At 57.0% G+C, this 27,199-nt stretch overlaps 2 protein-coding genes across 14 annotated transcripts in view; one reads left to right on the forward strand and one right to left on the reverse strand.

Annotated features, from left to right (window-relative positions):
* The first annotated feature begins 1,116 nt into the window (after nt 1-1,116).
* On the forward strand, nt 1,117-13,688 carry LOC116229449 (relaxin receptor 1-like). 3 transcript variants are annotated; one of them, XM_031593921.2, is made up of 18 exons: nt 1,118-1,658; nt 3,876-4,019; nt 4,686-4,766; nt 4,850-4,955; nt 5,292-5,363; nt 5,620-5,691; nt 6,008-6,079; nt 6,879-6,950; nt 8,382-8,456; nt 8,545-8,616; nt 9,981-10,052; nt 10,149-10,220; nt 10,375-10,446; nt 10,534-10,605; nt 11,672-11,901; nt 11,998-12,408; nt 12,569-12,784; nt 13,053-13,688. In XM_031593921.2, exons 1-18 carry the CDS (start codon nt 1,607-1,609, stop codon nt 13,220-13,222), a joined length of 2,133 nt encoding a protein of 710 aa, XP_031449781.2. In that variant the 5' UTR covers nt 1,118-1,606; the 3' UTR covers nt 13,223-13,688. The 3 variants fall into 3 exon arrangements, with proteins under 3 accessions (XP_090006670.1, XP_031449781.2, XP_090006671.1); XM_090150544.1 differs by having other exon boundaries at nt 1,117-1,658; nt 11,672-12,408; XM_090150545.1 differs by lacking the exon at nt 6,008-6,079 and having other exon boundaries at nt 11,672-12,408.
* Nucleotides 13,689-13,779: 91 nt separating this feature from the next.
* The window catches only part of STARD8 (StAR related lipid transfer domain containing 8), a 42,171-nt gene continuing 28,751 nt past the window's right edge, over nt 13,780-27,199 (reverse strand). For 9 of the 11 annotated variants that reach the window (XM_090150536.1, XM_090150542.1, XM_090150541.1 and 6 more), the window contains 13 exons: nt 25,758-25,829; nt 24,266-24,347; nt 21,550-21,613; nt 19,138-20,510; nt 18,226-18,399; nt 17,969-18,128; nt 17,483-17,681; nt 17,166-17,376; nt 16,946-17,060; nt 16,464-16,679; nt 15,900-16,120; nt 15,586-15,762; nt 13,780-15,347 (listed from right to left, as the gene is read on the reverse strand). In XM_090150536.1, the coding sequence (XP_090006662.1) occupies nt 15,230-15,347; nt 15,586-15,762; nt 15,900-16,120; nt 16,464-16,679; nt 16,946-17,060; nt 17,166-17,376; nt 17,483-17,681; nt 17,969-18,128; nt 18,226-18,399; nt 19,138-20,510; nt 21,550-21,613; nt 24,266-24,347; nt 25,758-25,829 (3,182 nt within the window). In that variant the 3' untranslated portion in view covers nt 13,780-15,229. The remainder of the gene's footprint in view (nt 15,348-15,585; nt 15,763-15,899; nt 16,121-16,463; nt 16,680-16,945; nt 17,061-17,165; nt 17,377-17,482; nt 17,682-17,968; nt 18,129-18,225; nt 18,400-19,137; nt 20,511-21,549; nt 21,614-24,265; nt 24,348-25,757; nt 25,830-27,199) is intronic. The other 2 variants (XM_031593969.2, XM_090150543.1) reach the window with 1 other exon arrangement.

The raw sequence follows: 27,199 nt of genomic DNA on the forward strand, positions 1-27,199 counted from the left end.
TGCACCAAAGCCTCCAGCGCCCATACATCACTCGCTGGTTAGTGGGAGGCACAGTGAAGAGCTGGACAAAGATTTCTGCCAAAGGGTGTGAGGAGAAATGCTTTGGCCCATTAACAAAGCTCCTGCAAAGGAATGCAGACGTGGTGTGAGGATGCTGACAGCCGGGAGAGCTGCAGGAGAGGCAAGCTGAGGGCTGGGGGGAGCAGAGGGACTGCAGGAACACCCGGCAGGAGTGGTGAGAGGAGGCACCACTGCCTTCGCTGGGAAGAGGGAATTGGCTGCCATCAGTTTGCAAATGTCTTTCCTGCCTTTGCCCAGTTTCTCCAGTTGTTGCTTGCTCACAGGGTTCCTGTTTCCCATCCTCTATGGGGATGGCCTCCCATGCCGCTGGGTAGCCCTTGCTGTAGCTACAGCCAAGTTAGAGCACAGAGGAATTTTTTCAGACCCTGAAACATGCCTCACTCTGTCCGGCTGCTGGCTTCAATGTGCCCTTCAATCCTAAATAAATCTGATTTAGAACCACAAATGCTCTGTGTCATCTCCTTTCACAGGCTGCTCCCCGCATCCTGGCACAGCTTCCACTTCCACCACAGGACTGTGTCCCCACAGACCCCGCCTGGGGCGCAGTGCCAGCAGTGGAGCAGGCAGGTTTGGGGCCATGCAGTTCTCCAGTGCCTGAGGTCAGAGCCACGTCCTCACATGGCTGTCAGCATGGAGCTCTGGAGGTGGAGGAGATGTGCTTTACTCTCACCTGCTCAGTGCTGATAGGAACGGTTGTTGGGTTGTTTTAAAAGCATCAGCAAGGATTTTGACAGGTTTATTGATAAGTTTTCAATTTGTTAATAAGAATACTCAAATAAAAAGGGGAATGTGTTCATCATTTAATCTCACACACCTGCATCATGCAGCTGAGGAAAGGTGGGAGACCACTCCAGCATCCTGAGCAGATTTGCCTTCCAGCAGCAATGGTTATATTTGTTATATATTTACAGATTTTCTGGACTCATAACAAGCATTCAGAAATGCTGGGAAAGGAGATTCCAAGGAGATTCACCACACCGATGGCAGAGGAACGAAGCACAGAGATCACAAGATAGTGAGGCCACCAGGTCCCCTCCCAGTGGCACAGCTGTGACTCCTCAGGGCCCATCCTTCCTCTTAAGGATGAATCCAGGCCAGCAAAGCAGCTCAGTCTGCTGGTTCCTGGGAGCTGAGTGAGGGCAGTGGTGACCTGAAGGTGCCGGGCGTGGATTCCTGGCAGACCCCTCCAGCCCCATCACATGCAGGGTCTGGGGCTGCCCTGCCCCACATGGGGGCATCTATCGAGCGGGCAGAAGCACGGGCTGCAATGCCAACCCCCTGCGTGTAGAAAGCAGTCCTCTGCCTCCTCCTCCTTCTTCTTCTCCTCCTCCTCGCCTTCCTCCTCCTCCTCAGCTCCCAGCCTCCCCAGCCAGGCAATGCACAGTGCAGCACATGGCTTTCAGAGAGCACTGACAACGTGCTGTGTGCATTGCTGGGAGCTACTGGCAGGAGAGGACCGCTCACATCCCCACGCTCCATTCACCTCTGCCTCCCACAGCAGCACACTCTCAGTGCCAGGAGCCCCATGATGCAGCTGCTCCTGCTGGTGCTGCCCTCGCTGCTCTGCGCTGCCGCAGGTATGTGGGTGCGGTGCGGCCACTTCTGGAAGCGGGGAGGGCCATGGGCTGTCTGCTGGGGGGAGGAGAGCGGGTTTCATGGGCAGCTGTGTCCCAGGGTTTGGGTGCAGAGACCAGCACACGCACGGTGATGCCTTCAAAGAGCTGTGCTGCATGAGGAGGAATGCTGGGTTCAAGGAGTGCTTTCTGTGCAGCTGCTGATGCTGCTCTGTTCATTGTCCTCCTGCCCAGACACCCATGTACTGTAACCCCATGGACAGGTAACCCCAGAGACAACTGCAGGTTGTGCCTCTGCCTCTTAGCTGGGAGAAAGCGAGCATGGAGCAGAGCAGGGGAGGTGCAGGGCAGCGCTAACACTGCGGTCTGACAGGGGACACAGCAGTGGACAAAACCATACAAAAACCAGGTGCTCTTGTGGGGAGCTGGGAAGGGGTTGGCCAAGCATCCAGGCGTTCTATGGTATTTCCATTGAGGCTGATTTGTTGTGCTTTGCTTTTGTCAATGGCAACGCAAACCGTTCCTTCCCTGATGGCCCGTGGGAAGGTAGGGGAGGGTCGGCCTCTGCCCGATGTGCAGTTAATTACCAGGGCAGCCCTGACAGCAGCGCTGGGGGCACAGCTCAGCCAGCAGCAGCCCTGGGTCTCAGCCCCGGGATGCTGGGATGCTCAGCATGGAATGGCCACATCCTGTGCAGCACCAGCAGCGATGTGCTAGCAGCAGCCCTGGGCTTTCCTTGCAGGCAGAGGTGATGTAGATGTAAGTCAAGCTGCTTTGCTGTGTGGGTTAGCTCCTGGAGTATTTACCTTCTGGAAATGAATGTATTTAAGTGACTTGGGAAACCGCTCTGAGTTCAGGGAAAGCAGAGCTAGGCTTTGGTTTGGTTTTGAAATGAGTGGGCTCCCCAGTGGAAAGTTCTCAGCCTGTCCTTCTGGCACTCACACTGCAGTCCCACAGACCTGCGTGCAGACCCCGGGATGAAGCTGCACAATGAGGAAGAATGCGGTGTGTGTGGACTGGGGCTGAGCAACTGGCCTCAGCTGGGCTGCCCCCCCAGCAGCACTCTTTGGCTTTGTGCTCTATTTTGGTCGCAGCCGTTTTATGGGGCTGCGTGGGCTGCGTTTACAGGCCTGTGTGGCCCTGCAGGGATGCAGCAAATGCCAACATCTGCCCCGGCTAAATTTGGCTGCTTCCTCTCATGGCTGGCTTTTCCCAGAGCCAGGCAGGGGGTACATGAGCAGTGCCTGTTGTTCTTTGTCCATTTGTTTCACTTTTTGCCCATCTCTCCTCATTTACCTGATTTCTCCCTCGTACTGTAACTGGCTCCTCCAGCCCCAGGTTGGTTAGTGCAGAGCAGATCCCGGGGCCGGGGAGCATCAGTTCCACTGCGACCTTCAGCTTCCTTCAAAAACAGCATCTGCCTCTGTTTATGTGCGTAAATATATATGTGGGTAAACTCTTCTCCCTCGGTATTTACATAGCTCCGTATGCAAACACTCTCTGCAGTGGGGACCGCGAGGTCCTTCAGCCACGTCTCTGCAGTGTGGGGCTCCCTGGGTCCTGTTTTGAGCCAGGTCAGCACAGGAGCAGCTCCTGCACCTCACCATGGCCAGCATGGGACGGCGAGGCTGCAACCAGCTGTGCAATGCTGCTCTCCCCCTCTCTTGCTTAGGGCTGGCAGTGAAGGCACAGTGCTTGCTGATGAGCGTGTGTGCACAAGTGAGACAAAGTGCTTTTAATTATAGCATGCCCCATTAGCCATTAATAGGCTGACAGCTGAAGGAAATGTTGAGCGACAGGCTGGGCCCTGAAAGCAGCCCTGTTCCCTCCTGGTTCCTGCCTGCTGCCACTTCCCAGTGCCTGATCAAAGCAGGTGTGGAAACGTTTAGCTGGATCTGAGGCATGCCTCTGCCAGGGATAATTGCAGGATGCTAATGAGCAGGGCCCTGGAGCTGGGTACCTCAATGGCTCTGACAGAAGGGGCTCTGCAGAAAGGGAGCCCGAGGCAGCCATGCAGTGTGATGGAACTGGGGTAAGGCACTGGGAGAATGTCTGTCCATGGAGGAATGTCTGTCTGTTGGAGAGTGTCTGCTCTGGGCATAAGGGAGACCCACAGGGAGCAGAGCCCTTTGCTGAAGGTTGGCAGATGGCACAGGGACAGGTGGGCACACAGCAGGACACAGCCCCCAGAGTACTGAGCATCCCCTCTTCCCTCTGCAGAGCCTCTTCCAACTCCCTCCAGTGAAGGGTACGTGTGTCCCCTGGGGCAGTTTCCCTGTGGCAATCTCTCGGTCTGCCTGCCCCAGGCCCTGCACTGCAATGGGGTGGACGACTGCGACAACGGCGCTGATGAGGAGAACTGTGGTAATTAGCAAGATCCTAGGAAGGGGGGGTGTCCCTGGACTGGAAATGCCAGGAACTGGGATATGAGAGCATTTAGGGCAGAGCTGCGGCCTCCCCTGCAAGCAATAGCAACAGCAGGAATCATGGGCTGTGGCGCCCTGGTTCTGGCACTGTAACGCATGCCCACATAGCAGATCCCCTGTCTGGGACTCTCCTGCTGCAGTCCTCAGGGTTGTGTGGGCTGTGTGCAGAGGCAGAGGAATGGGGCGTTCTGTGCCAGTTGTTGGGGCACACAGCTGCAGCAGATGTAAGGAAACAAAGTGAATTCCCTTCTTTGAACTATATGCCGTGCCGTTGGCGGGCTCTTTGCTCAGGGTTGCTGGAAAGCAGGACGTAAAAGAGCCAGAGATTGGGGAAACATGCTGCTGGGAGCTGTGGGTGCAGCGCCTGGCACAGGACAGGCTTGGTGGGATGGAAGAGTGGAAGGAAAATTTTATTGGGGTTGCATTTGGATGCACATAACATGGCCGGATGGAGCTAGCTCTGCTTCACACAGCCACGGGGCTGGAGCCAGCCTGCTGCCTCCTTCCCTACACCCTGCCGGGGGCTGTGGGGTTCTGCACCCACCACGCAGAGCTGCCGGGCACTGCGGGATGCAGCCACGCCTGACAGCACTCCTGCCCACAGTGGACACCACAGGCTGGCTGGGGGTGCTGGGCGACATGCTGGCTGGGAACAGCGGGACAGAGGACGAGGCAGACACGTGCTGTAAGCCACCTTCAGGACTGCATGCCCTCCTCACCACGCGGGTCCCCCGTTGCCCCCTCAGCACATCCCCTCTGGTCCCGCAGTGCTGGAGGTGCTCCCGGAGCAGTGCCGATGCTGGGGAAGGGCTGTGGACTGCACCGCACAGAACCTCAGCGCTGTGCCCAGGGTGTCCCCCAATGTGACACAGCTGTGAGTACCATAGGGCTCCCCCCATCCCAGCACTGCAGGACCAGGGGCTGCTGGTACCACTGATCCCTCAGTGCCTCTCACATACACAAAGTGAGAGCAGGGAAAGGGGGAAGAGCATGAAAATTCTCACCTGGAGAGCAATTAGCAGGATTGTGCTAATGAACAGCAGCTGCCTTGCAACACATTCGTATTTCAGGGAAAGGGAGAGGCAGGGCTCTCTTGTCCTCCTTGTCTTCTCTCTGGCTCTGAATTTGATTTATTAATTATTTTTATTATTAGGTCTATTTTTGTTTTTTTGTTTGTTTGTTTTTCTTCTCCTCTCACCCTTCCTGATAGGGATCTAAAGAGAAATAAAATTCACACTCTGCTTGACAATCAATTCACCGGGTGCTGGAGCCTGAGGAAGCTGTGAGTACTGCCCATTCTGTCCCGTGGGGTTGCATGGAGGAATGAAGTAGCTGTGCTGTGTTCTGCTCTACTCCTCATCTCCATCGTTTGCTCCTTCTGCTCCAGGGCTGCAGGTGTCCCCATCAGATATGGGGCACATCCCTGTTTCCTGGGGACCTGTAAACCCCGAGAATCCCCTAGAAAGCAACTCTCCCTCAATCTGCTTTCTGTTCTGTTTTTTGTTGTTGCATTTTTTTTGTTTGTTTGTTTTTTATAGATTCTTGCAGAACAACAAGATCCGTGTGATCTCACCCAAGGCATTTGCTGGACTTTCTCAGCTTAGGATGCTGTAAGTAAGAATTGCTGCGTGATGAGGCCTGGGGGAGTGGGGCCATGGGATGCAGCACTCCTCACGCACGGCACAGCTGCTCCTGCAAGAGTTACACCGAGCTGCTGCAGGCTGGAGTGGAGTGGAGGGAAAGAGATGGGCAGAGCAGAGGCACCTCCACATCCCCCAGCTCCAGCTATGCTCTCCTCAGCCCAATTCCTTCTGAGCTGGGCCCTGTGCTGGCACTGAGCAGGGAGTGTCCTGGACATTGGCAGTGGGGGCCTGTGAGCAGCACCACCAAGGCAGGAGGAAAATGCTTCTCCTGCTCTGCCTGCAGGTTCCTCAGTCACAACAGGATCTCCCAGCTGCTGCCCCGCACGTTTGAGGACCTGAACCGCCTTGAGTGGCTGTGAGCTCCCCGCTGCTCCTCGTGTGCATCGTGACCCTATTTCCTTGGGGGTGGCAGTCCAAAGCCCTGTGAGGGATATGGGGTGGAACAGGGATGCTGGGCTCATGGCTCTGCGGTGGGAGCCAAGCACTTCTCTCCTGCAGGGAAGAAGCTGCTCCTGCTGGGTTGCAGAGGGCAGTGGGCATGCACAGTGCTGGGCATGGTGCAGGGCACTCTCAGGACCACAGCTCTGTGTGAGACTTTCCCCGTGTGCAGTCAGTTTGCAGGTCCAACCCCCCTCCAAAAGTGCTTAAACAAAAAGGACAGCCTGTACCATTCGGTCCTGTTTACTCTCTAAGGCTGCATTTGGTCAGAGCTGGGGTGCAGAGGCTGCTCTGCACGGTGCCCCCCCCCCAGCACGCAGGGCTGCTCCCAGCTTCCCTCCCGATGTGCCACAGGACCGGCTCTGCCGTCCCTTAAATCAAAGAGGGAAGCAGAACAACGAGCAGCTCATGCAGGGTGGTCTGTGGAGCACACAAACCAGAGGACTTCAGAGAAGTCAGGCACAGCTCTGAATTCCCTGAATGGTGTTTAATTTATCATTGTTTCACAGCAGAAGAGAGGAAAAATCCAGCAGAGCCTGACTGTGAGGGAATCCAGGCTCTGCAGCTGGATCTAACGCTTCAGCTTGGCCAGGAGCTAAGGGGAGGGGACGGGACGTGGGGCAGCCCCCAGCCCGGGGATGGGGCCGTGGCTCCCAGCGCTCTGTGCTCTGCCAGAGCCCCTCCCCGCTTTCACCTCTCCTTCCTCCCACCGCCAGGATACTGGACAACAACAGGATTGCCCGGATCGCCCCTGCTACTTTCTCAGGGCTGAGGTCGCTGTACTTCCTGTGAGTCCTGGGGAACCACTGTGGGTCACCTGGGTACCTCCTGCACTCCTTGGCCGTGCCCTGGCTCTGGGCTTTCTGGGCTCAGCCAAGGATGCTGTGCCCCCACTCCTCCCCCCGGGATGCCCTCCCACTGCACTGCCAGCAGCTGTCGGGGGAAGGGTGGTGCTGGAAGTGGGACCCCAGCCTTGGCCAGCCATTGTCTCTTGTGCTGTATGTTTGTACACCAGACAGGCTCAAGCCAAGCATTGCTTATGAGGCCCACTTCCAAGTGGAAGAACAGGATAACTCTCGTGTTGTGGCTGCCATAAAAGTAATCTTGCAGTCATTTAAACATGATTGCAACGCCTTCTCCACCTCCGCAGTCCGCTGTGCAGATCAGAAACTCTGGCAGCAGCCTGGAGTCAGTGTTAGGGGAGAAGTTTTGGCTGTCAGAATGGAAAAAAACCAAAATCACAGAAATGCGTGCGTGAGCTCACATGCACATATGTATGCTCACATATATCTGACTGCTTTAAGCTGTAATCCCTTGACACATAGCTGCAAGGGAAGAGCCTCGGCTATTGCTGCTGCTGTGGGCTTGCACATCTCTACTGGAGATGCATGGGCTGGAGGTTGTTGTAGAGGATCCAAAATGGGGTGTGGGTGCGTGGTGCTGGGGTGGCTGTGGCCAGGGCTGGGAGCCATCGGGGGTCCTGGGGATCTGGTGCTGGGTGACTGGGACAGCGAGCACTGCAGAGGTGGGGATGGTTGGGGCTATGGAGCTGGGGAAGGGGCTGGTGCAGGGCTCTGGGCAGGAGGTGCTGTGCCCCCAGAGCTCTGTAATGCCTGGTTGGCACCCCGTGTCCCAGCTCTGTTCCCAAGGCTGTGTGTTCCCACGTTGCGGGCAGTGGAGCAGCTCAGTGACGCAGCGTGTTTATCCTTCTGCCTTTTTTTAACAAATCAAACAAACTAATAAACTGCGGTCACAAGAAGTGCACTAAGAAACACTGCACGCAGGCATGTGCAAAAGGGTTGAGAAAAATGTCAGAGGGATTCCAGGCTATAAATCTGCATTTACTGCCCGTCACCCTCGGGTTGCTCGCTGCTGGCTTTGTGCACCTTTCTCCCTGGGCTGCACCCATTCACTCACTGGCTGTGACCCTCACCCATACATCCCAAGGAAGGTGAACAAAACTCTGCACTGCAGTTAAGCTGCATGCACCAGGTGTTTGCCTGCATGAATTGCTTCGTGCTTTGACATGGGAACATCATGGGATCCATCAGTTAGGGAGTTGCTGCCAGCCCTGAGCTCATCTGGGTACCACTGTGGTGGGGCCAGGCACCAGCAGAAAGCCTTCATGGTGTGCCGTGTGGCCCAGTGTTAGCAACAGGCTGCATCCTGTGTGGGTGGGCTGCACTGCAACCCCACTTTTCCCCACTGCCTCCCCACAGGTACATGCTGAACAACTCCCTGGCCAAGATACCTGATGGTTCCCTCTGCGTGGAGACACCAAAGCTGAGCTGGCTGTGAGTACCTGACTGGGGCAGCTGGGTGCTGCTCCTGGGGTGCTGGGATGGGGCTGGGGAAGCAGCAGTGTGATTGCGTTCCCTGCAGGGAGCTGGAAGGGAACAGGATCCGGGCGGTGCGAGGGGCCATCTTCCAGCAGTGCCGTGAGCTCACTGTGCTGTGAGTACTTTAGGGATCCCCCTTCCCACCGTGGGTGCATGGAGGTGGGGATGGGCAGCGCTCAGCTCTGGGCTGTGTCCCAGGTGAATGGTTCCACTGTTTCTGTAAGCAGCATTGGTACTGCAGTCAGCTTTGCAGACTTGGCCAGCAGAGCTCCCCAGAGCCTTTTGTATGGCTGGATACCCAGCGGGGCAGGGAGCTACGGGCGGGGGCTGCTGTGATCCACGGGGTCAGAGGCAGGGCACTGCATGGAAAAAGTTGCTTGTGGTGCACAAGCAGCAGGGCCCGCAGCCAGCTCTGAGCCTCCCACTGGCATCCAGAGCCCCTAAAAATATCCCCAAGGAGCACATAAAGCTCATATGCTGGCTCCATGTGTCAGACAGCGACGAGCTCTGTTTAGTCCCTTCCTGCCCTGGGCTGAGCAGTGCTCCAGGCTCTCGTGCAGGTGCCACCCTGGCGCCAATGAAAGCAAAGAATTCACCTTTGCCCCAGCCCACCCCCTCCTCCTGGGCAGAGCTTTGAACAAAGCTCTGCTCCCTTTGGGCTGCTTCATGCTGCCCACATTCTGGTCCTGCTGTCACCATTCTCAGAAGAGGGAAAGACCGCTGTCTCATGGTCAGAAGGAGATGTGGGTGTGATGAAAGTCCCCTGTGCGTTTTTTCAGTCCTTGGGGACAGACCTGGGTTCTCCCTGACCTCCTCTCCCACGTTTGTGAGGGAGGTGATAGCAATAGGACAAGGGAAATTGACTTTAAGCTTGAGGAGGGAAGGTTTAGAGTAGATGTCAGGGGGAAGATCTTCAGAGAGAGATTGTGGTGAGGTGCTGGAACAGGCTGCCCAGAGAGGCTATGGATGCCCCGTTCCTGGAGGTGTTCAGAACAGGTAGGACAGAGCCCTGGGCAGCCTGGTCTAGTACCAGAGCAGGAGGTTGGTGGCCTTGCCTGTGGCCTTGGAATTTGATGTGGGCATTGGAATTTGATGACCCTTGGGTTCCCTTCCAATCCAAGCCATGCTATGATCCATAACTCTGAGGCTGAGCACTTTGGAATGCTCTTCTGTGTCTCTCAAGACAAGGAGATCTGACTGTAACACAGCCCTCCATAGAGAAGCCCAGACATGTGTTTAATCCCCCAAGTGCACACCCCTCAATTGTTCCCACAGTGAGAGCTGCCCTCAGCAAACAGGCTCATGAATGCCTTCTTTACCCTCTGTCTTTGTTTTTACCCATCTCCCCAAAGGGGGGCTCAGCAGAGCTGGGTGCCCCTGCAGCATCTCGAGTGCTCGCAGCCAGTCCTGTGCTGGGGTACATGCATGGAATGCATGTGGACAATGCTGCATCTGTGCTCTTCCTTCCTCCTGGCCCAGGATCCTGCGTAGGAACAGACTCCGGTGGATCCAGAGCGGGACGTTCTCTGGGCTGAGCAGGCTGGTGGAGCTGTGAGTGCATGGCTGTTGTGCCCCGAGCCCTGGGTTGGGGCCCTCGCTCATGTGGGTTCCCCACTGCCTCCCTAAGCACTGCTCTGCTCCACGTAGTGACCTGTCCTGCAATGGGTTGGATGAGCTCCCACCATCGCTGTTCCACGGCCTGGCTGCCCTGCAGCAGCTGTGAGTACGGCACTCTGCTCACCTGCATCAGGGCTGTGTGCTGCCCTGGGTGGGGGGCTCTGAGGAAGAGCCAGGAACACGGCTCCTTGCCCTCATTTCCAGCTCCTGCAAATGCATCCAGGGGGAGGAACAGTGGCACCTTGTTTCCTTCTAGGAATATCTCCTACAATCCTCTGAAAGAGATTTGCCCCAGCCAGTTTGAGAGCCTGCCCCAGCTGCTGTCCCTGTGAGTCCCGCAATGCCCCAACCCCGCAGTGCTGTTGTGGCCCCACACCCAGCAGTAGCACCCAGCCCTGCTGCCTTCATCCTGCAGGAGCCTGGAGGGGCTGGAGATCCCCAACATCCACAACGTGACCTTCCGTGGGCTGGCCAATCTCTCCCACATGTGAGTGTGAAGGGAAGGGGCACCCAAGCCAAGAACCTCCCCCTGGGGCAGAGGGGATGGCATGCAGAGCTGTGTGCCCCACGGGGTGTGTGCTGTGCAAGGGTGATGTGCAGCCTTGGGCACAGGTGGGGTGTGAAGGGTGGGCTCTGCTGACTGAGGTGGGTACTGGAAGCCAGGGTTAAGCAATCCCATTGAGGTCCTTTGCTTGTGCATGAGCTAATGGCCTGAGCACAGCAGAGATGTGCAGGCAAGGTGGGCATGGTGGCAATGCAGCCGAGGAGCCAGCTGTGAGTGCTTTGCAAGGAGGAAAAAAAAAATGATTAATTTTTTGCAAATGCACATTTTAAAGTACCTGTAATGAATGACAACTGTACATCTTCCTTTCTGTAATTGGTCTGTTTGGCCTGCAAATACGGTACATTTTCTACCTGACTTGCTAATAAGCAATCATTTCTCTCCTTTTATCTATAATTAAGCAGAAATGAGCCTTGCATGTCAGTTTAGTAGTCATTTTCTAATGTAGAGTTTTGCTAAGCTTATATGGAATTGCTTTTATAAGGCCTGAAAAGATTAATCTGAAATAACATGCAGGGGAAAAAATTTGAATCCCTGCTAATGGAAGTTGAGAGACTCAAAAAAGGGATTAATTTTTTAAATGTTTGTGAGAATCACAGGCTGAAGGAAAGCACTCTGTATTTATTAGCCAGCAGTGCAGAACAGGCACAGGTTTAAGTGTGTGGCACTTGATCCAGGAAAGCACAGGGGTGCCTCCAGGCTGTTTTGTAAAGGATTCAGGCTGCTTTAGTTTCCAAAGCAAATTGCAGTGGCTGTGCAAACCACAAGCCCTCTTGTGCTCTGCAAATCCCTCTCCTGTCCCAGCTGCAGAAGAGGGTTACCAGGTACTCCTGTCCTCCAGTGGAGGCTCTAAGGCTTTTGGCTGCAGTGTCAGGGTCTCACTGGCTTTTCTTCACCTAGATGGGGAGAGCAGGGCGGGTGGGCAGAGCAGGACTGGGAGGAGGATGGCTGTGCAGTGGCCATGGCAGCAGCCAGCACCCTCCCCCTGCAGCTACTTCAAGAAGTTCCAGTACTGCAGCTCTGCGCCTCACGTGCGCAGCTGCAAACCCAACACGGACGGCATCTCCTCCTTCGAGCACCTCCTGGCCAACATCATCCTGCGCGTCTTCGTCTGGGTCATCGCCTGCATCACCTGCCTGGGCAACCTCTGCGTCATCTGCATGCGCTCCTGCGTGGTCACAGAGAGCAGCGCGCACACCATGGCCATCAAATCCCTGTGCTGTGAGCCGGGAGCGGCCGTGGGGCGCAGGGGCACCGATGCGATGGGCGCTGCTGAGCGCGGTGCCTCCTTCTCATGGTGCTTTGTTCTCCCCCCAGGTGCGGACGGCCTGATGGGCATCTATCTTTTTGTCATTGGCGCCTTCGACCTGAAGTACTCGGGAGAATACAACCGGCACGCGCAGGGCTGGATGGCCAGCGTGCCGTGCCAGCTGGTGGGCAGCCTGGCCATGCTGTCCTCTGAGGTGTCCGTGCTGCTGCTCACCTACATGACCCTGGAGAAATACTTCTCCATCGTGTTCCCCTTCAGCTACCGCACAGCCGGCAGGAAGCAGACCGCCTCAGTGCTGGCTGCCATCTGGCTGCTGGGCCTCTCGCTCAGCGTCGTGCCGCTGTGCTGCAGGGAGTCCTTTGGCAACTACTATGGGAGGAATGGGGTGTGCTTCCCGCTGCAGTCTGAGCTGGGTGAGCGGCCCAGCGCCAGGGGCTTCTCCACCACCATCTACCTGGGTGAGGCCCTGGGCAGGGCTGGGAATGGGGAGAATGGAGTGCGGGGTCAGGGCAAGCTGAAGCTGCAGTGATGTCTCCGCTCCTCCCACTGCTGGATGTGGGCTGCTCTGCTTCTAGTCCGTCAGACACGCTCAGAGAGAAGTTTCTCCCTCCTATCCAGGCTTGAACCTCGCAGCTTTCATCACCATTGTCTTTGCCTACACTGGCATGTTCTACTCGATTCGCATCACCACCTGCAGAACAGCAGAGAGCAGCGTCTGCCCCCGGGACGTGGCCATCGCCAAGCGCTTCTTCTTCATTGTCTTCACCGATGCTCTCTGCTGGATCCCCATCTTCCTGCTCAAGCTGCTCTCCCTGCTGCAGGTGGAAATTCCAGGTGAGGTCTTCGAGTCTGCTGCTACCCACCCCCATTCCCAGCCATGGGCCTCTTGGGGTGGGTGCTGTCAAGTCTGGGTGCCCCTCCATCCACATGTGGGCTGTGAGGGGAAGGTGGGGAGCACTGCTTATCCCTGGGTGGACCCTGGAAGAGGGCAGCAGTCATGAACCCCCAGGGCTGTGCCTCTGCAGATGGCATTGCCCATTTTGCTGCATGTGTGGGGTGCTGGGGAGGCTAGCTGCCTGATGGCATTTCCTGGTTGGAGCAGGCACCATCGCATCCTGGGTGGTCATCTTCATCCTGCCCATCAACAGCGCGCTCAACCCCATCCTCTACACCATCACCACGGCTCCCTTCCAGGAGAAGGTGAAGGGCTGTCTGCACGCCCGGCGCCCAGAGCTGAGCTCCCGGCAGAGCTTCATGCTGGTTGTGCTATAGGCAGGCAACCCCTGACCCTGCCTGGCACTACCGCGAGGCCCCAGCACACCGAGCGTTCCCTGCACAGCTCAGCCCTGGGGGCATCTTCACAGCTGCTCTCTGGTCTGGCTGCATTCTGTGACCCAGAGATGCAACCCAGATGGCTCCACCGCACTGCATCACAGCACTGCATCACCACGCTGCTCAACTCTGCCACGGGGCATCAGCTCACAGCAGCCACTCGCCACCAGGGTTCCTGCATCAGCCAGCAGCTCTCGTTAGTACTTTATTAATTACACGGATAGGAAGAGCAGCCCCAATCCAAGTCAAACAATCTGTTGCATTGCATATGATACAAAACAAGAAATAGCCCCTTAAATACAAAATACACACCTTTTAAGTGAGCATCACCTGGTGCTGAGCTCTACCGCTGCAGTTATATATTAATATTCCAACTGTACAAGTATTTATATAGAAAAAAAGAAATGCTTAAAAAAAATATTAGGAGAAAAATCACTCCCTCAAGAAGTTACGTATTTTATATATATATATATATAAATATATATATATAAACAGAATACAGACTGGGTCATTTTTATTTTCTTTTTAACCAAAAGCGAGACAGACATTATTTGTTATGGCAAAACTGGCACTGGGAATTGCTCCCGCCCGTGGGTCGTGTTGCCTTCCAGTTGGAACGACGTCAAGTAACTTGGGTCCCTGACTAAAGGAGAAACCAGGTCAGTTCTGGGCGCTGCAGGAAGAAGGAAGGGCTGGGAAGGGGAAGCCAAGCTCCTTGCAGGGTGTGTTGGGGAGCTCTGCACACCTGTAGGGCACAAGCTCTGCTGCCTGCAGTTGCCCAGAGAGACGTGAATCCACCATGCCTCTTTAGTACAATGCACAGGAGATGTACTAAACCTGGCTCCAGCAGTTGGGTTATCACCATTTGCTTGTTTTAGTGGAAGCAGATGCTGCATGATCAGCTCCCACTGGTGGGGATGCTGCACCCCTCACCCCTCTCTAGTAGAGGTGCACTGAGAGCCTCCAGCTGTAGCAAGGAGCTATGAGCTGCAGTGCTGGGCACATCCCTCTTCCCACTTCCACCCTTCTTGCACCACTGCCCCAGCCCCCCTTGCATCACTGCCCCTTCATTAGCTTCCCTGTGGCTGCTCTGGGTTTCTAGCCTTGTCCACCCCCATCCAACTGCCCGACACTGGTGTGGAAGGACGTCCACCCAGCCCCCACCAAAACACAGTTTACAGGGGCACCTTTCAGTTGAATAAGACCAAGGCAGTGGATCAGACAGCTTTTTCCTTCGTCTCCTATGAAATTTAGCACCAAAGGTAATAGCAGTAGATTCCTTCTGCCACTTGACAATGGCTGTCAGTAAATGCATCTATAGATATCTACGCAGTCCTCTCCTCCAGTAAAAGTATCCTTCAGCAAACAGGTTCCCAGCCCAGCTCCCTGCCTGTCCCCACACTGGGTGACACTGCGCATGCACACTTCTCCCCTCGCCACCCAGTCCTCACCTCCTGACACAGCACTGTGATCTCTGGCCTTGGTTCCACTGCCCCCTCAGCTCCCACACCTCTGCTGCCTCCTGCTTCGCTCCACACACCCTCACCATTGGGCATCACCCCAAAGCCCCCTCTCCTTTCCATGGGCAAGATGCTCTTGTCCATCTCTCCTACGAAGCCCCTTGAGGCACAGCTCCATCGCTGCCGGCAGCCAGACCTGTAGCATGCATGGGCCAGGACAGATGAGCAGCAGCAGGTGTGGGGGGTCCAGCTGTCCCTGTCCCTTCAAGGGATGGTGGCAAACGGCCCTGCAGGGGAGCAGAGAAGGGCCATGCACAGCTAGGGCAGCCCGTGGCGCTCTGTGGGGGGGACCAGGCCCAGGTTAAAAGGAAGCATATAAATATGTGCCCATCCTAGTGGCATGTCAGCTTCTCACTCCCCTCTGAGTGTCACAGCCCCATTGGCTGCAAGTCTGTGGTCTGACAGAATGCAGCATCTTCCCAGCTCCTCAGATCTTGGTCTCAGGGCCATTTGGACTCACTGCTGGGAAGGAATCTCGGATCCTCACCAGCTCCATGGCACAGAGGTGCCCAAAGACTTTGTTGTACCACTCCGGTGATCGGCCCCTGGGAAAGGGAGCAAGGCAGGACAATGGGTAAATGAGCAGGGCAGGCCACAAGCAGCACCTTGTTTCTTGCTATCCATGATGGCCTATGATGAACAAGGACAATATGGCAGCAAAAGGAGCGTGTCCTCCCCCCCCCATCACTATGGACACACAGCAAAATGCAGGAACAGCTCCCACACCTCCACCACCAAGCATGGATGCAGAGGAACAGCAGCGATCCCAAGGGTTTCTCGTACCTGAGGTCAGCCCTGCAGATGTGCGTCACTTTGGAGCGTCCCATGGCGCTGGGCTCAATGAGGTACTGCGAGGTCAGCACCACGGCTTTAACACCTCCCTCCACCTGCAGCTTGTCGTGCTCCACCGAGATGGAGATGAGCAGGCAGGCTCCTCGCGGCAGGTCTGTGCGCCAGCACCTGCACACAGAGCAGCACTCAGCCCTGTGCTGCACCACTCCACACGGGGAAGGCACCACACGGGGCTGGGAGAGCCCACGCAGCCAGCCAGGCCAGACCAAGAACACCCCTCCAGCTCTGGTCCCACCTGCCCTCACCTGAGCACCACGCAGTCCCTGCGTGGGTGAGGTGCCATGCTGTCCGTCACGTAGTGATACACCTCCATGTCCTTGTCCAGAGCCTCCACCACTTTGCTCTGAAGCAGATCCTCGTCCCAGAGGTGACGTTCCCGCAGCACCCGCTGCAGCACCGTGGAGGGAGGGGCCTCAACCTCTGTGGATACCTTCCACAAGCGCAGGGGGTGCCCGTCCCCAACCTGCTGGGGCCAAAGGAAGGGTCAGGCAGGCTGTCCTGGGAGCCCATGCACCAGTCCCCAAGCAGTTCCACTGACGGGTCCCACTGCCATGCAACAGCACCATCGCATCTGATGATGGGATGGGACAGAAAAGCTGCTTAGGGTGGTGGAGAGGGGTAAATAGTGATGGGCTCTGAATATAGAGCACACTCCACCTCAGAGCTGTCCCCCTCCAGCCAGGGCAGGGACCATCGGTTCCCTCCTTGCAGAAGGGAATGGGCACCAAGGGCTCATCAGGTGCCCACACTAGTTACTTTGCACCCAAATCACCTTGTAAATCCAAAGATTCCATTTGCAGTAGATTCACCTTTTTGCAGGAGAGCTCTGTGTTGAGGGGTCCCGGGGTGCTCAGCCATCCCTTGAATTTCTCTGACGACTCTTTGAGCAGGTTCCGGACACTCTGCTCAAAGTAGGAGTGTAAATCCTTGCCTTCCCCTTGACACACAAATTCGGACAGGGGATGGGGGTAAGCATCTGCTGCCATGTAAGAGCTGCTCAGCTGGAGCAAGATATCATGGGAGACCTACAAAGCAAGAGTGCACAGCTCATCAGGCTGGGAGTGATCCTGGGCAGCCAGAAAACTGCAGCTCCTCACTGAAGGAGGTGAGAAGGACAGATGCAACCTCCCTGGGCACACTTGCTGCAGCCTGTGACCAGCTCCACCACGAACAGGGCTCTGCTGGCCCCCTGATGCTCCAGGCTGACCCTGTGGGTGCCCTCCCCTCACCCTGCACTGACCCCACAGACCCAAGAGGGCAGCACCAAGCTGAGTGCATCACAGCCACCCACCTGGAAGAGCTTCTTGCAGTCAGTGATCATGTGGGAGAGCCCCTGTGTCGCAGCCATGTTCTCGTTCAGGTCCTTCTGGTCAGGCTTCCCCATAGTGCCTCTCCTGTGCATCACCCTGTGGGATGGCACGAGCTGAGAGCAGGCGCCAAAGCCCAGCCCCAACTCACACCACCCCCAAGCCCTGTAATGCCAAGCAGATCAGCAGGAGCAGAGCCCTTACCTCGGCGAGGTGCTCTCCTTCTTGGACACGTTGAGATGGAAGAGCGAGGGGGCCAGGCACACGGCCAGGTTTCCAGCAGTCATCTGGTTCTCCTCGGCAGAGGCAATGTCACTCAGGAAGTAGAGCAGGGTCTGCAGCACCTCACGGTTCTCATCCGGCATCAGGATGATGGCAGCCTGCACTGCCTGCAGCTGCTGCTCCTTTGGCACAACTGAGGGCAGCGCCTGCAGTCAGCGCTCTGTCCTCACCTTAATGGAACCCCACCCTCCCCCTCCCCGGGAGCAGAGAGCTGCCCCCCAGCACACCCCATGCCTTACACTGATAGATCTGCAGGAAGGTGTCGGTGAGCTTGCTGGTGAAGATGGGCTCTGGCAGGTCACGGAAATATTGCTTCAGCAGGTCGGCCACGTCGTACGCTGACTGCCCCTTGTAGTTAACGTTGTCAGGGCTGGTTTCATTCATGTGACGGAGCGCCTGGATCCTGGACTTCACCCCTGATTTACGGAAAATGCCAACCTGCCAGGAAGGAGCAGGAACATGCTGGGATGCCAGGTGAGCCCCTACCCAGCTCCTCACCCCCTACCGCACACCACAGCACCACACAGCGCTGGTATGGGATGGCTGCGATGACCCCACAGACATGAATACCCCACGGACAACCTTGCTCTCCCCCTTCCCTACTTTCAAGTGCTGCAAGAGGTGAACAAACTGCTTGCAGTTCACTTTTTTTTCCCCAGCTACAGCAGTGCAGACAGCAGCTGCCCATGCTCAGAGCCCCCCAGCGCCTACGGCTGCAGCATCACCTGGTCCAAGCACTGGCTGCGGATGTAACGCATCGCCTGCTGGATGCTTTGTGGCAGCGGCTGCCCGGTCCTCTGCACATTGATGATGGGTGGCACCCCAAAGACTGACTTGTCCCTGTAGTCAGGAACTTTGCTCCGCTTCATGAACTTGGGCACAGTCCTGCGGGGTGGGATGGATAGGTGGTCAGGGCAACCAAATAGCTGCCTCGGCAGCACTATCCCCAGGCTCCATCCCAGCTCCCTCCCCACCATCTCACCACGTCCAGGCTTGCTTGTGGGGTACGGAGTACTTCTCCATGATGGCTGTGAGCCGCAGCAAGGAGCACTTCTGGAGCAGGTTGAGCTGAGCAGAGGATTGGCGATTGATCTCCAGAGAGGCAGAGTTCAGGCTGGGCCGGTGGGAGTTCTGGAAGCTGTGCCAGCGCAGCTTTCTGTGGGGAAAGGCGGGCGTTCAGAGCCTTCCCTCCAGCACCTGGGGTTGGTGCAGGCATTGCAGCAGCCAGGCTGAGCCAAGCCAGCCCAGCACCAGCCCAAGTGCCACAAGGACTTGCATCCTACTCCTCACAGAATAAGCAGGAGCAGTGCCAGAGCACAGAGACACACAGAGATATTTTATCTACTTAAAGGACCACTCCCATCCTGACACTCTTGCCACATCAGCATCCTCCCACCTGCACACTGGCAGAACTGCAGGAGCTCTGGGAAATGCACTAGCAGGAACACCTGCTTGCTCAAGGACAAAAGATGCTCCAACAAGCCAGTGCTCTGCTGGGAGCCCATCAACCCCTTTCTGTCTGCGCTGCTCCAGAAAGGCTCCTGCCCAGCCCCTGAGCTGCACTGCGGAGGCCAGCAGGACATAAAGCACATTCCCAACTCACGAGAAAAGCCACCTCCATACATTCCTCTTTGCCCTGCTCAGGGGCACCCTGCCCTTAGCATCAACCCGGCAGGTCTGGGAAATCCGCAGAACTCAGCAGCGCCGGGAGATTTCTCAGAGAAAGCACGAGGGAGCGCCAGCACAGCGAAAGGGAGCGCTGCCTTCCGAGGGAGCCGCGCTCAGCCCACGCCAGCCGGCCCGTCACGGGCAGCGCCGCGCGTTGGGAGCAGCGGCGGAGTGCGGCCGCCAGGGGGCAGCCGCGAGGCGCGCCCGCAGCCCGCAGCCCCGCTACCTGCACGGCCGGGTGAGCGACGCTCCCACGCCCGAGTCGCGGCGCTCCCGCATCTCCAGCTCTTCGGCCTCGTTCAGGGAGTTGCCCGTGCTGTCAAAGTCACTGGCAGAGGTGCCGACGTCTGACATGGAGCGCTCCTCAAGGTGCAGGTTGGAGGGGAAGGTGGGCTCCCCTCCCGAGTCTGTCTCTTCTTCCTCCTCCTCCTCCTCCTCTTCCTCCTCGCCCCCTTCTTCCCCCACCAGTTCGGGGGAGATGGCTTTATACCAGAGCTCCACCTTCTGCTGCAGCCCCCACATGTGCTGCAGGATATCGTCCAGGTTCTCATAGGTCACCTCCTCATCTCCCTTGCAGAGATCCTCGGTGCTGCCAAACTCGGGCACGTTGTCGTACACGCTCACCCGGCTGCCCAGGGAGCTGCAGGAACCGCGGCGACGGCAGGCAAAGCCCTGCGGGGGGGATGAGCCCTCCACACTGCTGCTGCTGCCACAGCCCCCCAGCAGACCCCCAGGCTTGGCTCCCGGCTTCCAGCTGCTCAAGGAGCCGCTGCCCAGGGGGCACAAGCTCTCAATAGAGAGGGATTTGGGAAAGGTGCCCGGTTTGTGGTCCCTGGGGACGTACACCAGGCAGTCCCCACGGCACGCCTGCCGGTGCTGGCATTGTCCTGCAGCCCAGTCACCACCGGGCTCTGTGGCTGCCTGACAGGCCTCCAGGTGGAGCCCGCCGCGTTTTGGGTCAGATCCCACCTTGCCTCTGCCTGAGCCCACCAAGCGGTTAGTCCTGTATGACACTGAGAAGAAGTGTTTTTTGCCATGGAAAGAGGCAGATACTCCTCTTTTAGGGGAGCTGGCCTTGGTGGTTGAGAGGTCCCCATTATTCTTTGCGCAGTCCCAGCCAGGATTGGCCATGACACTGCTGTGTGGAACATCCTTCTCATCTGGGCCAGCTTTCTCTTTGTCCTTCCTTCGGAGCGACTCAATCCTCTTCAGGAAGCTGCGAGATCTCCGCTTTTTTGGCTTCTCCTTGGAACCTTCGCCGTGGTTCAAGGGCTGCTTGGCCAAGGAGCAGCTGCTGGGGCTGCAGGGGGGCTGGGTGACAGCAGCACCGTGGTCGGGGGACAGGTCAGGTGGTGTGGCTGCAACACCGAGCGTGCTGCCCATGCTGGCACTGCTGTGAAGGGACACAGCCTCCGGGTTGGTGCTGAGGTCAGTGAGGACGCTCTCATGGCTGGACGCCTGCCGCACGCTGGAGGTGGGGACCTCGGAGGCCTGGGAGAGGACATCAGCAGAGCCCACCCGGGACCACCTCTTGCTGTCCCGCTGGAAAGCCCACCGGTCACTGATGGCGCACAGGTCGTCGTCCTCAGAGTCTTCATTCTGTGGGTGGCAGAGCAGAGGGATCCATCAGACCAGGGACACTCAGAGTGTCCTTCACCCTGCTCTGCAGGGACAAGCTCCTGAACCGAGGGCACAGCATTCTCCCCGTTGCGCACACAACGAGGCCACTCCACCCCTTCTGCAGCAGGGCTCAGGGAGCACAAGGAATGGCTGTGCCCAAGCTCAAGTGCTGGGCTACACAGTGAAGTAACATTCTTGCACTGCCTCAGAACAGCTCCCAGGCAGTAACTGTATCTATAACAGCAGAACACCCGGCCATGGAAGCTGGGTGGGCACAGCCCACCCCAGCAGCCCTCAGCCCCTCCCAGCAGCTGTCCATTTCCCTGCGCCTCTTCCACACAGAGCCCCTCCACCCCGCTGCTGCTGCAGCAGCTGCACCGCAACCGGCTCCAGCACAGCCCCTTCCCCTTCTGCTGCTTTGTGCTCCAGAGAAGGGGATCCGGACATGGGAACAATGTCCCCATGTGGTGGCCTTCCTGCCATTCTGCTGGGCAGGTGGGGGTCCTGGGCGCGGGGCCATGGTGCCCCATCTGTGCAGAGCCCATCTGGGACGTGTGTGCTGCTGATAGGGACAGGGACCGGCTGCACCCACTGGGGGGACAGCACCTCCACAGCAAAGGAGCAGGAGAGAATCCTCCCACAGAGCTGTCAGGAGAGAAGTGATGGTGAAGGAGGTGCAAGAAAGGTCTGTGACCCCAGGTCTGTGCGTTGCAGAAGTCCCAGCTCCACACAGCCCCAAGCCTGCTGTCACCACCACCACCACAGTGGCAGAGGCCCAGCCCGTTTTCACCCTGCTTGATGAACCACCGTTACCAGGAGCACCGGGAGCTGTGGGGCAGAGACAGCATGGGCACACACAAGGGCAGTCAGCAGCTCCCACGCTGCACCCTTCCTTGCAGCAGGGACAAGGGGAGAGCGCCATGTGCAGCTGTGTGCACCAACACAGGGACAGCACCAATGTTACCAAAAAAAACAGGCTTGCTGCTCCATGCATTCCCCTTGAGAGTCCTGCACTCACCTGTTTACGCTGAAAGTGGACTTCCAGCTTCATGGAGGCACATGTGTTCAGGGTCATCAGCCTCCTGCAAGAAAACAAGAGATGCTGTATCCCAGCTGTAGCTTCCTGCTCCGCTCGCAGTGCTTTCTTTCTTTTTCCTTTTTCTTCTATTTTTTGTCTCAGAGCTGTTGTTGTGCCTGGTCACCTGTCACCCAGCAGCTGTGGCTCCAGGGATCAGGCAGACACGTAGAGCTGGAGCAGCTCCAAGAACAGCACACAGCTGTGGGCAGGCTCCCGAGCTGCACCCTGCCTGCAGAGAAGTCCAGGGGCCCTCTGCACCTCCTTCATCCCGGCACAGGAGCCATCACATGAGCCCTTGGCACGGCAGCAGAGGAGTTTAAACCGCTCCGGCACGCTGGTGGCACAGGCACTTGGTTGTGGGCCAGCAGGGATTTTGCCAGCGCAGCCATCAGAGCAGCACTCTGCAGACAGCAGGACGTCCCAGACGTGCCTCGGTGCCTGCAGCCCCCCAGCACCATGTTTACTCTCACACAGCAGCAGCCCCAGCATCAAAGGGTGCCTGGCTCCCCGGCTCACAGCACCCTGGACGTGCTGGGGTGTGAAAGGACAAACGCAGGGACGGGGAGGTCACCAAGCTGAAGCCAGCAGAGCAGCTCTGAGCAAACCCCAGAGGGACGCTGCTGCCCCAGCCTGTCCTGAGCCCCCCGCTCTGCCCCTCTGCCTATCTCTCAACTACAGATTAAGGTCCTGTTTCTTTACACAAGTGAATGAATCTCCAGTTCATTCATTTTATTTAGCACTTTGTAAACACTTCTGCAAGCAGAGCACAGCTTCTGTTCCAGTGTGAAAATTGCGTATCTGCACATCCAACAACAACAACAAAAAATCTTAGGCACACTTTACCAAAAATGTGATTAATGCCCCTTCCGTAACTCTGCTGAAAACTTCCAAACATGAGCACAGTTGTGCAGCCCACCCCCTGGGAGCAGAGGCAGTGTCACCCTCTCAAGGCTGCTCATCACATCTATCTGCCTCCAGGACAGTGCTCAGAGAGCTCTGTGAATGAGTGATTACTCGGAATAAAGTAACTTTGCAAAGCAATGACTATCATGGGTCAAAAACGTGACTTCTGCTCTGAACTCAGCCTGTGCTCAGCACGGGATGAAGGTGACCTGCTGTGCCCAATGGCCACCTGAGAAGGTCTGCTGGGTACAGAAGCAGCACAGCTTGGAGATAACATCCATCTGCTCACCAAGAGCAGCAGGCTGAGCTGGCAGCAGAGCACTGGCCTTGCCCTGTCCATGCAGTTGTTGGGAGCCATCCATGCAGGACAGGGACAACCTGCACCTGGCCCTCAGAGCAAAACGCCCCGTGAATGCCTGCGGCCTGCCAGGCAAAGACAAAAGGACACAGAAGCTCAAACGGGGGTGAGTGCTCACCCTGGCACTTCACAGCCTCCCCAGCCTGCACTGTGCACAGCACCATCAGCAGAAGATGAGCACTGCAGGCAATGCAGGGCAACAAGCAGCCTGCAGCCATCCCGCCCTGCACCTTGCTGCTCCCCAAAGCGTGTCTGGAAGGCAACAGCTGTGCCAAGCACTGCTCAGCTTCTCAGCGTGGGGGCACAGATGTGGTGATGTGGCCCAAAAACAAAAGCAGGGCTGAGTCACCTCCCCGCCAACATGACACACAGCCCGGACGGACAGACAGACGTGGGTTCCTCCTGTCGGTGTTTGGTCATTCAGAGCTCATCTCTGAAATGCCACACTGCTTCCTCTGCCAGAAAAAAAACAACAGTGGCATCTCTCAGAGCTATTTTCAACCCTGCACTGTGAGAGCAGCACGTCCTTGTGGGAAATGTGCCGGCTCCTATTGCCAGGCGCTGGGTGACCAACACCGCTCTGTCAGCAGGGCAGCCCTCGGAGCCACCAGAACAGCATTTATTCCAGGAATGAGCAGGAGTTTACAAGCACGATGCAAACCGGTGCTGCACAGCTGACAGCTCCTGAACCCGTGCTTCTGAACACCCATAGCTGCCAAGGACCCACACACAGGGCCAGCACACAGCACCTCTGTCCCACGCAGTGCCTCTCATTGCACGAACGCTCAGCAAATCCCTCACTGCATGCCTGCTCTCTGTCACAGGTGGCACAAACCCAATGACCGAGTGCAAATCTGTCTGCAGACAGAATTTCATCCACAGGCACTCTGACCTGGATCTGGCTCACACCATAAACCACACACAGACCAACACAGAGGTGCGCTTTCCAAACACCATCCTTGCAAAATCAAGCAACAAGATGTCCCTCCTCTATGGCTCTCCCCCCCGGACAACGCATGCATGAAGCATGGCCCAGAGCAGCCAGGAGGAAGGAGAGGAGCTCAGGCAGTAAGGCCAGGTCTCCTTGCACCACTGATCAGTGTTACAGCTCACCTCTCACCAATCCATTTGCAGCAGAGCTCCACAGCCTGGAGTTGCCCACATGTAAAATTACAACAAGGCTCCAAAGTCAAACAAAAAGAACTTCTGGCTAATGTCTGTTCTCCTGCAGCTCTGCATGTTCACAACAAAAAACAGTGCAGTTTCCCCGGCACCACAGTCCACCCAACACAACAGCTGTGTGAAGCATCCGCAGTCACTGCAGGACAGCAGGCAGCACCTGCAGGGCTCAGCTTGGCATTCTGCTGCCACCAGCCAGCTCTGTGGGAACTTTACCTGCAGAGAGATTTGAGAGAATCCTTGTCCAGGAAACTGTGGTCTTTCTTCACAGCGCCGATGTCGAGAGGGAACAACGAGTCTGGGGAGAAAGGCAAGAGGTGGTCAGTACAGCTCCAGGCAGCTCCACCATGGAGAGGTGAGGGCAGGCAGGGCAAGCAGAGCGAGGCAGAGGCAGGAGCAGGGGGCACAGAGCAGCAGTGAGGGTGGCAAACACCAGCCCAAAGAAAAAAGCAAGGCCTGTATATGGCACTGACACCAGGAGCAGCCACTGCGATGGCTGCCACCGCTGGAAGGGAAGAGCAGCCCAGCAAGAAGAGCCCAAGTCCACAGAGTGAGAGAAGAGGGATCTGAGTGGAGATGTTACCCCTGCTTGGAGACCTCGGGCCATGGCGGGTTTTGGAGAGGAGCCACCCCCAACCAGTGCTCGACGGCCATCTCGGTGCCCATAGAACAACACACTGAATGCACAGTGATCCCTCAGTGTCCAGATTCCTTTTGTCCACTATTCCATCAGGGTCAAGAAAGCCTCTTGGCTCCAGTGGAGAGAGCTGAGAGCTGCTAAGAAGTCTCCACCCCAAGAAAGCAGCACCAGTACAGGGCTGCAGCAATTCCAGAATCTTTTTCATCTTTTCAAGTTCAAGTGAAGGCACTGTGTGCCCGGACTCCCTGGGCAGATCATTTTGGGGTGATGAGGTGCCCCAGGACCTCCTCCAGCTCCCCTCACCTCCGCACTCACAGGGAGCTCAGGGGTTGCTGCACAGGGCCTGGGCACGGAGCTGCGAGCTCACCTGGCTGCCAGCGCCGCCATGGAGTGCAATTACCAAAGGGACACACAGCCCTGCCGGCTGTGGGGAGCAGAATGAAACGGCTGTAGGATGTGGGAAGTTTTGCTCAGAGGCTGGGGAAGGGGCGGTTTATTCACAGACTGCAGCCACTCGGTCAGAGCAGACCCCTGGGGCCGGGCACACCTGCAGGACCTGGGCAGAAACTGGAGCAGAGGGCAGCCGGTAAGGCCATTGGCACCTGGTAAGGCCGTGCCCACGCAGTAAGGTCATCACCTGGCAGGGCTGTATCTGGGTAACACCATCCTCACGGGCTGAGCGGGGGGGCAGGCAGACAATGGTGGGCGGCGCAGCCCCACAGCCGCGCTTCCGCCGATTGTTGCGGCCGCTGGGCTGGGCTCCCTGCAGGCTCCCACCGTACGGGGCTGAGCCGCAAAGGAGCTCACCTGCAGCACACCGTGCGCATGGCTGGGGAGTGGGAGCGGGTCTGCAGGGCCCAGTGGGAGGCAGAGAGGCAGGACATACCCACTCCCAGCGCTGGCCGTTGGCACAGCCCGCTCACACCCAATGCACGCACCCCGACCCGCCTTGGCCCAACCAGGAGCCCTGGGATGTTCCCCCGCAGCCCTGCAGCAGGGGTGCTGTGTTCCCTCACCCCTCACCCAGACGCTGAGACCCTGCCCCAAACCAGGCTGGGCGGCTCTCACCTTCATAAAGCTGGGCATACTGCGGGAATCCCGCCGCTCGCAGCCAGTCACAAGCCTTCTTGGCTTCAATTTCTGAAACAAAGCAAAGGAACAGTCTGAGCATCCAACTGGCAAAGGCGACGCTGCACCGTGCTGCAGCTCCCCGCACCGGGAGCCCAGCAGCCGCACCACCTGAGCCCAGTTCTGTATGCACAAAGCAGAAGGAAGACCAGGAACGCCCGCTGGGAAGCAGGTGTGAGCGTGGTGCCGGCAGCGATGGGGCACTGCGGGCTCCCTGCCCGCACCGGACAGGACAGCAAGCAGAAACTGCCCAGCTCGGGGTGCTCCACTGACGTGGGACAAAGGGAACACAGCACAGGAGGGACAGGCCCACGGACACAGTTCTAATTCTAACTCCCAATGAAACGTTTCGTTTCTAAACCCACCAAACCAAACAAAGCGCTCTGCCAGGAGAGGGAGAGGAACATCTTTATTTTCAATAATTAATTCTGAGCCCATCAAAGCTTAGGGCTGGTCACTTCATGGAACTTTTGCAAACATCCTCCAGAGGAGTCTGCCAAAAGAACCTTTTCTTTTCCCTCCCACTTCCCCCATCTCTGACCACCCCCCCTCCTTTCTTTCCAGCTCGCTTTCATCCTGGCACGCAGCACACCCTGCTATAAGCACAGGCTCTCCAGCACAGAATTGTAGCCACACTGGACACGGGATGCAGACAGACAGCTTGCCCAGCCACCAGAGCCCCAACGGTTTCTTCAACCCCTGCCCACCCCATCCCTGCTTCCTCATCCACAGTTCAGCTGTTCCCAGGCTGAGCCTATCCAAAGGCCAGCACTAAGTTCCGGGAAATTTCTCAGATTTACAGAACTTGAGGGAATGTGCAGCCAGAGAAAGCTGCTGTCTGGTGTCAGCAGCCCATCTGTCTGCTGAGATTTACAGTTCTTGTCACAACAAACAGTTGACTGCAAATGTAGAAAATGTGACTGCAGCTCCAGATTTCTGCCTTTCCCTCCCACAGAGCTCAACCCAGAAAACACTGGGATTGAGCCTGATTCACCCAGAGTGCATGGCAGTGAAACTCTCCAATTTCATCACCATCTACTGACAGCTGCAGCTGAGAGCTCCTCTTGCATTTACAATCACAAAGATGCTGCACAAAAAAAAATAAATTAAAAGGACAATCCAAGCAGTTCAATTAAGGACAGAACCAAGGCAAAACCCCTGACCCGAATGCCTGAGGCATTTCAGGGAGGAGGTTTGGAACAAGCATCCAAATGTGGATCCAAACAGCTCAGCTGCCTTAGCTGTGTGCTGAGCCCCAGCAGGACTCAGTGGGGCTGAGATTCAGGAGCCTCGCTGCAGCCCCCATCCAGTGCCATGGGGTGGGTAATGCTGTGACCTTACAGTGGGGAACACTCTCAGGCCGTTTTGATCACCTGTGTCCC

Source organism: Phasianus colchicus, chromosome 14 (genome assembly GCF_987193195.1).
Source record: "Phasianus colchicus chromosome 14, bPhaCol1.hap1.1, whole genome shotgun sequence".
Lineage (NCBI taxonomy): Eukaryota > Metazoa > Chordata > Aves > Galliformes > Phasianidae > Phasianus > Phasianus colchicus.

Bases quoted from the DNA above. Each gene is read 5' to 3' on its own strand.
- LOC116229449 (XM_090150544.1), top strand. From the start codon at position 1,607: ATGATGCAGCTGCTCCTGCTGGTGCTGCCCTCGCTGCTCTGCGCTGCC. The intron at 6,080-6,878 runs GTGAGCTCCCCG...TCCCACCGCCAG, and splicing joins CTGAACCGCCTTGAGTGGCT to GATACTGGACAACAACAGGA. The intron at 10,053-10,148 runs GTGAGTGCATGG...TGCTCCACGTAG, and splicing joins CTGAGCAGGCTGGTGGAGCT to TGACCTGTCCTGCAATGGGT.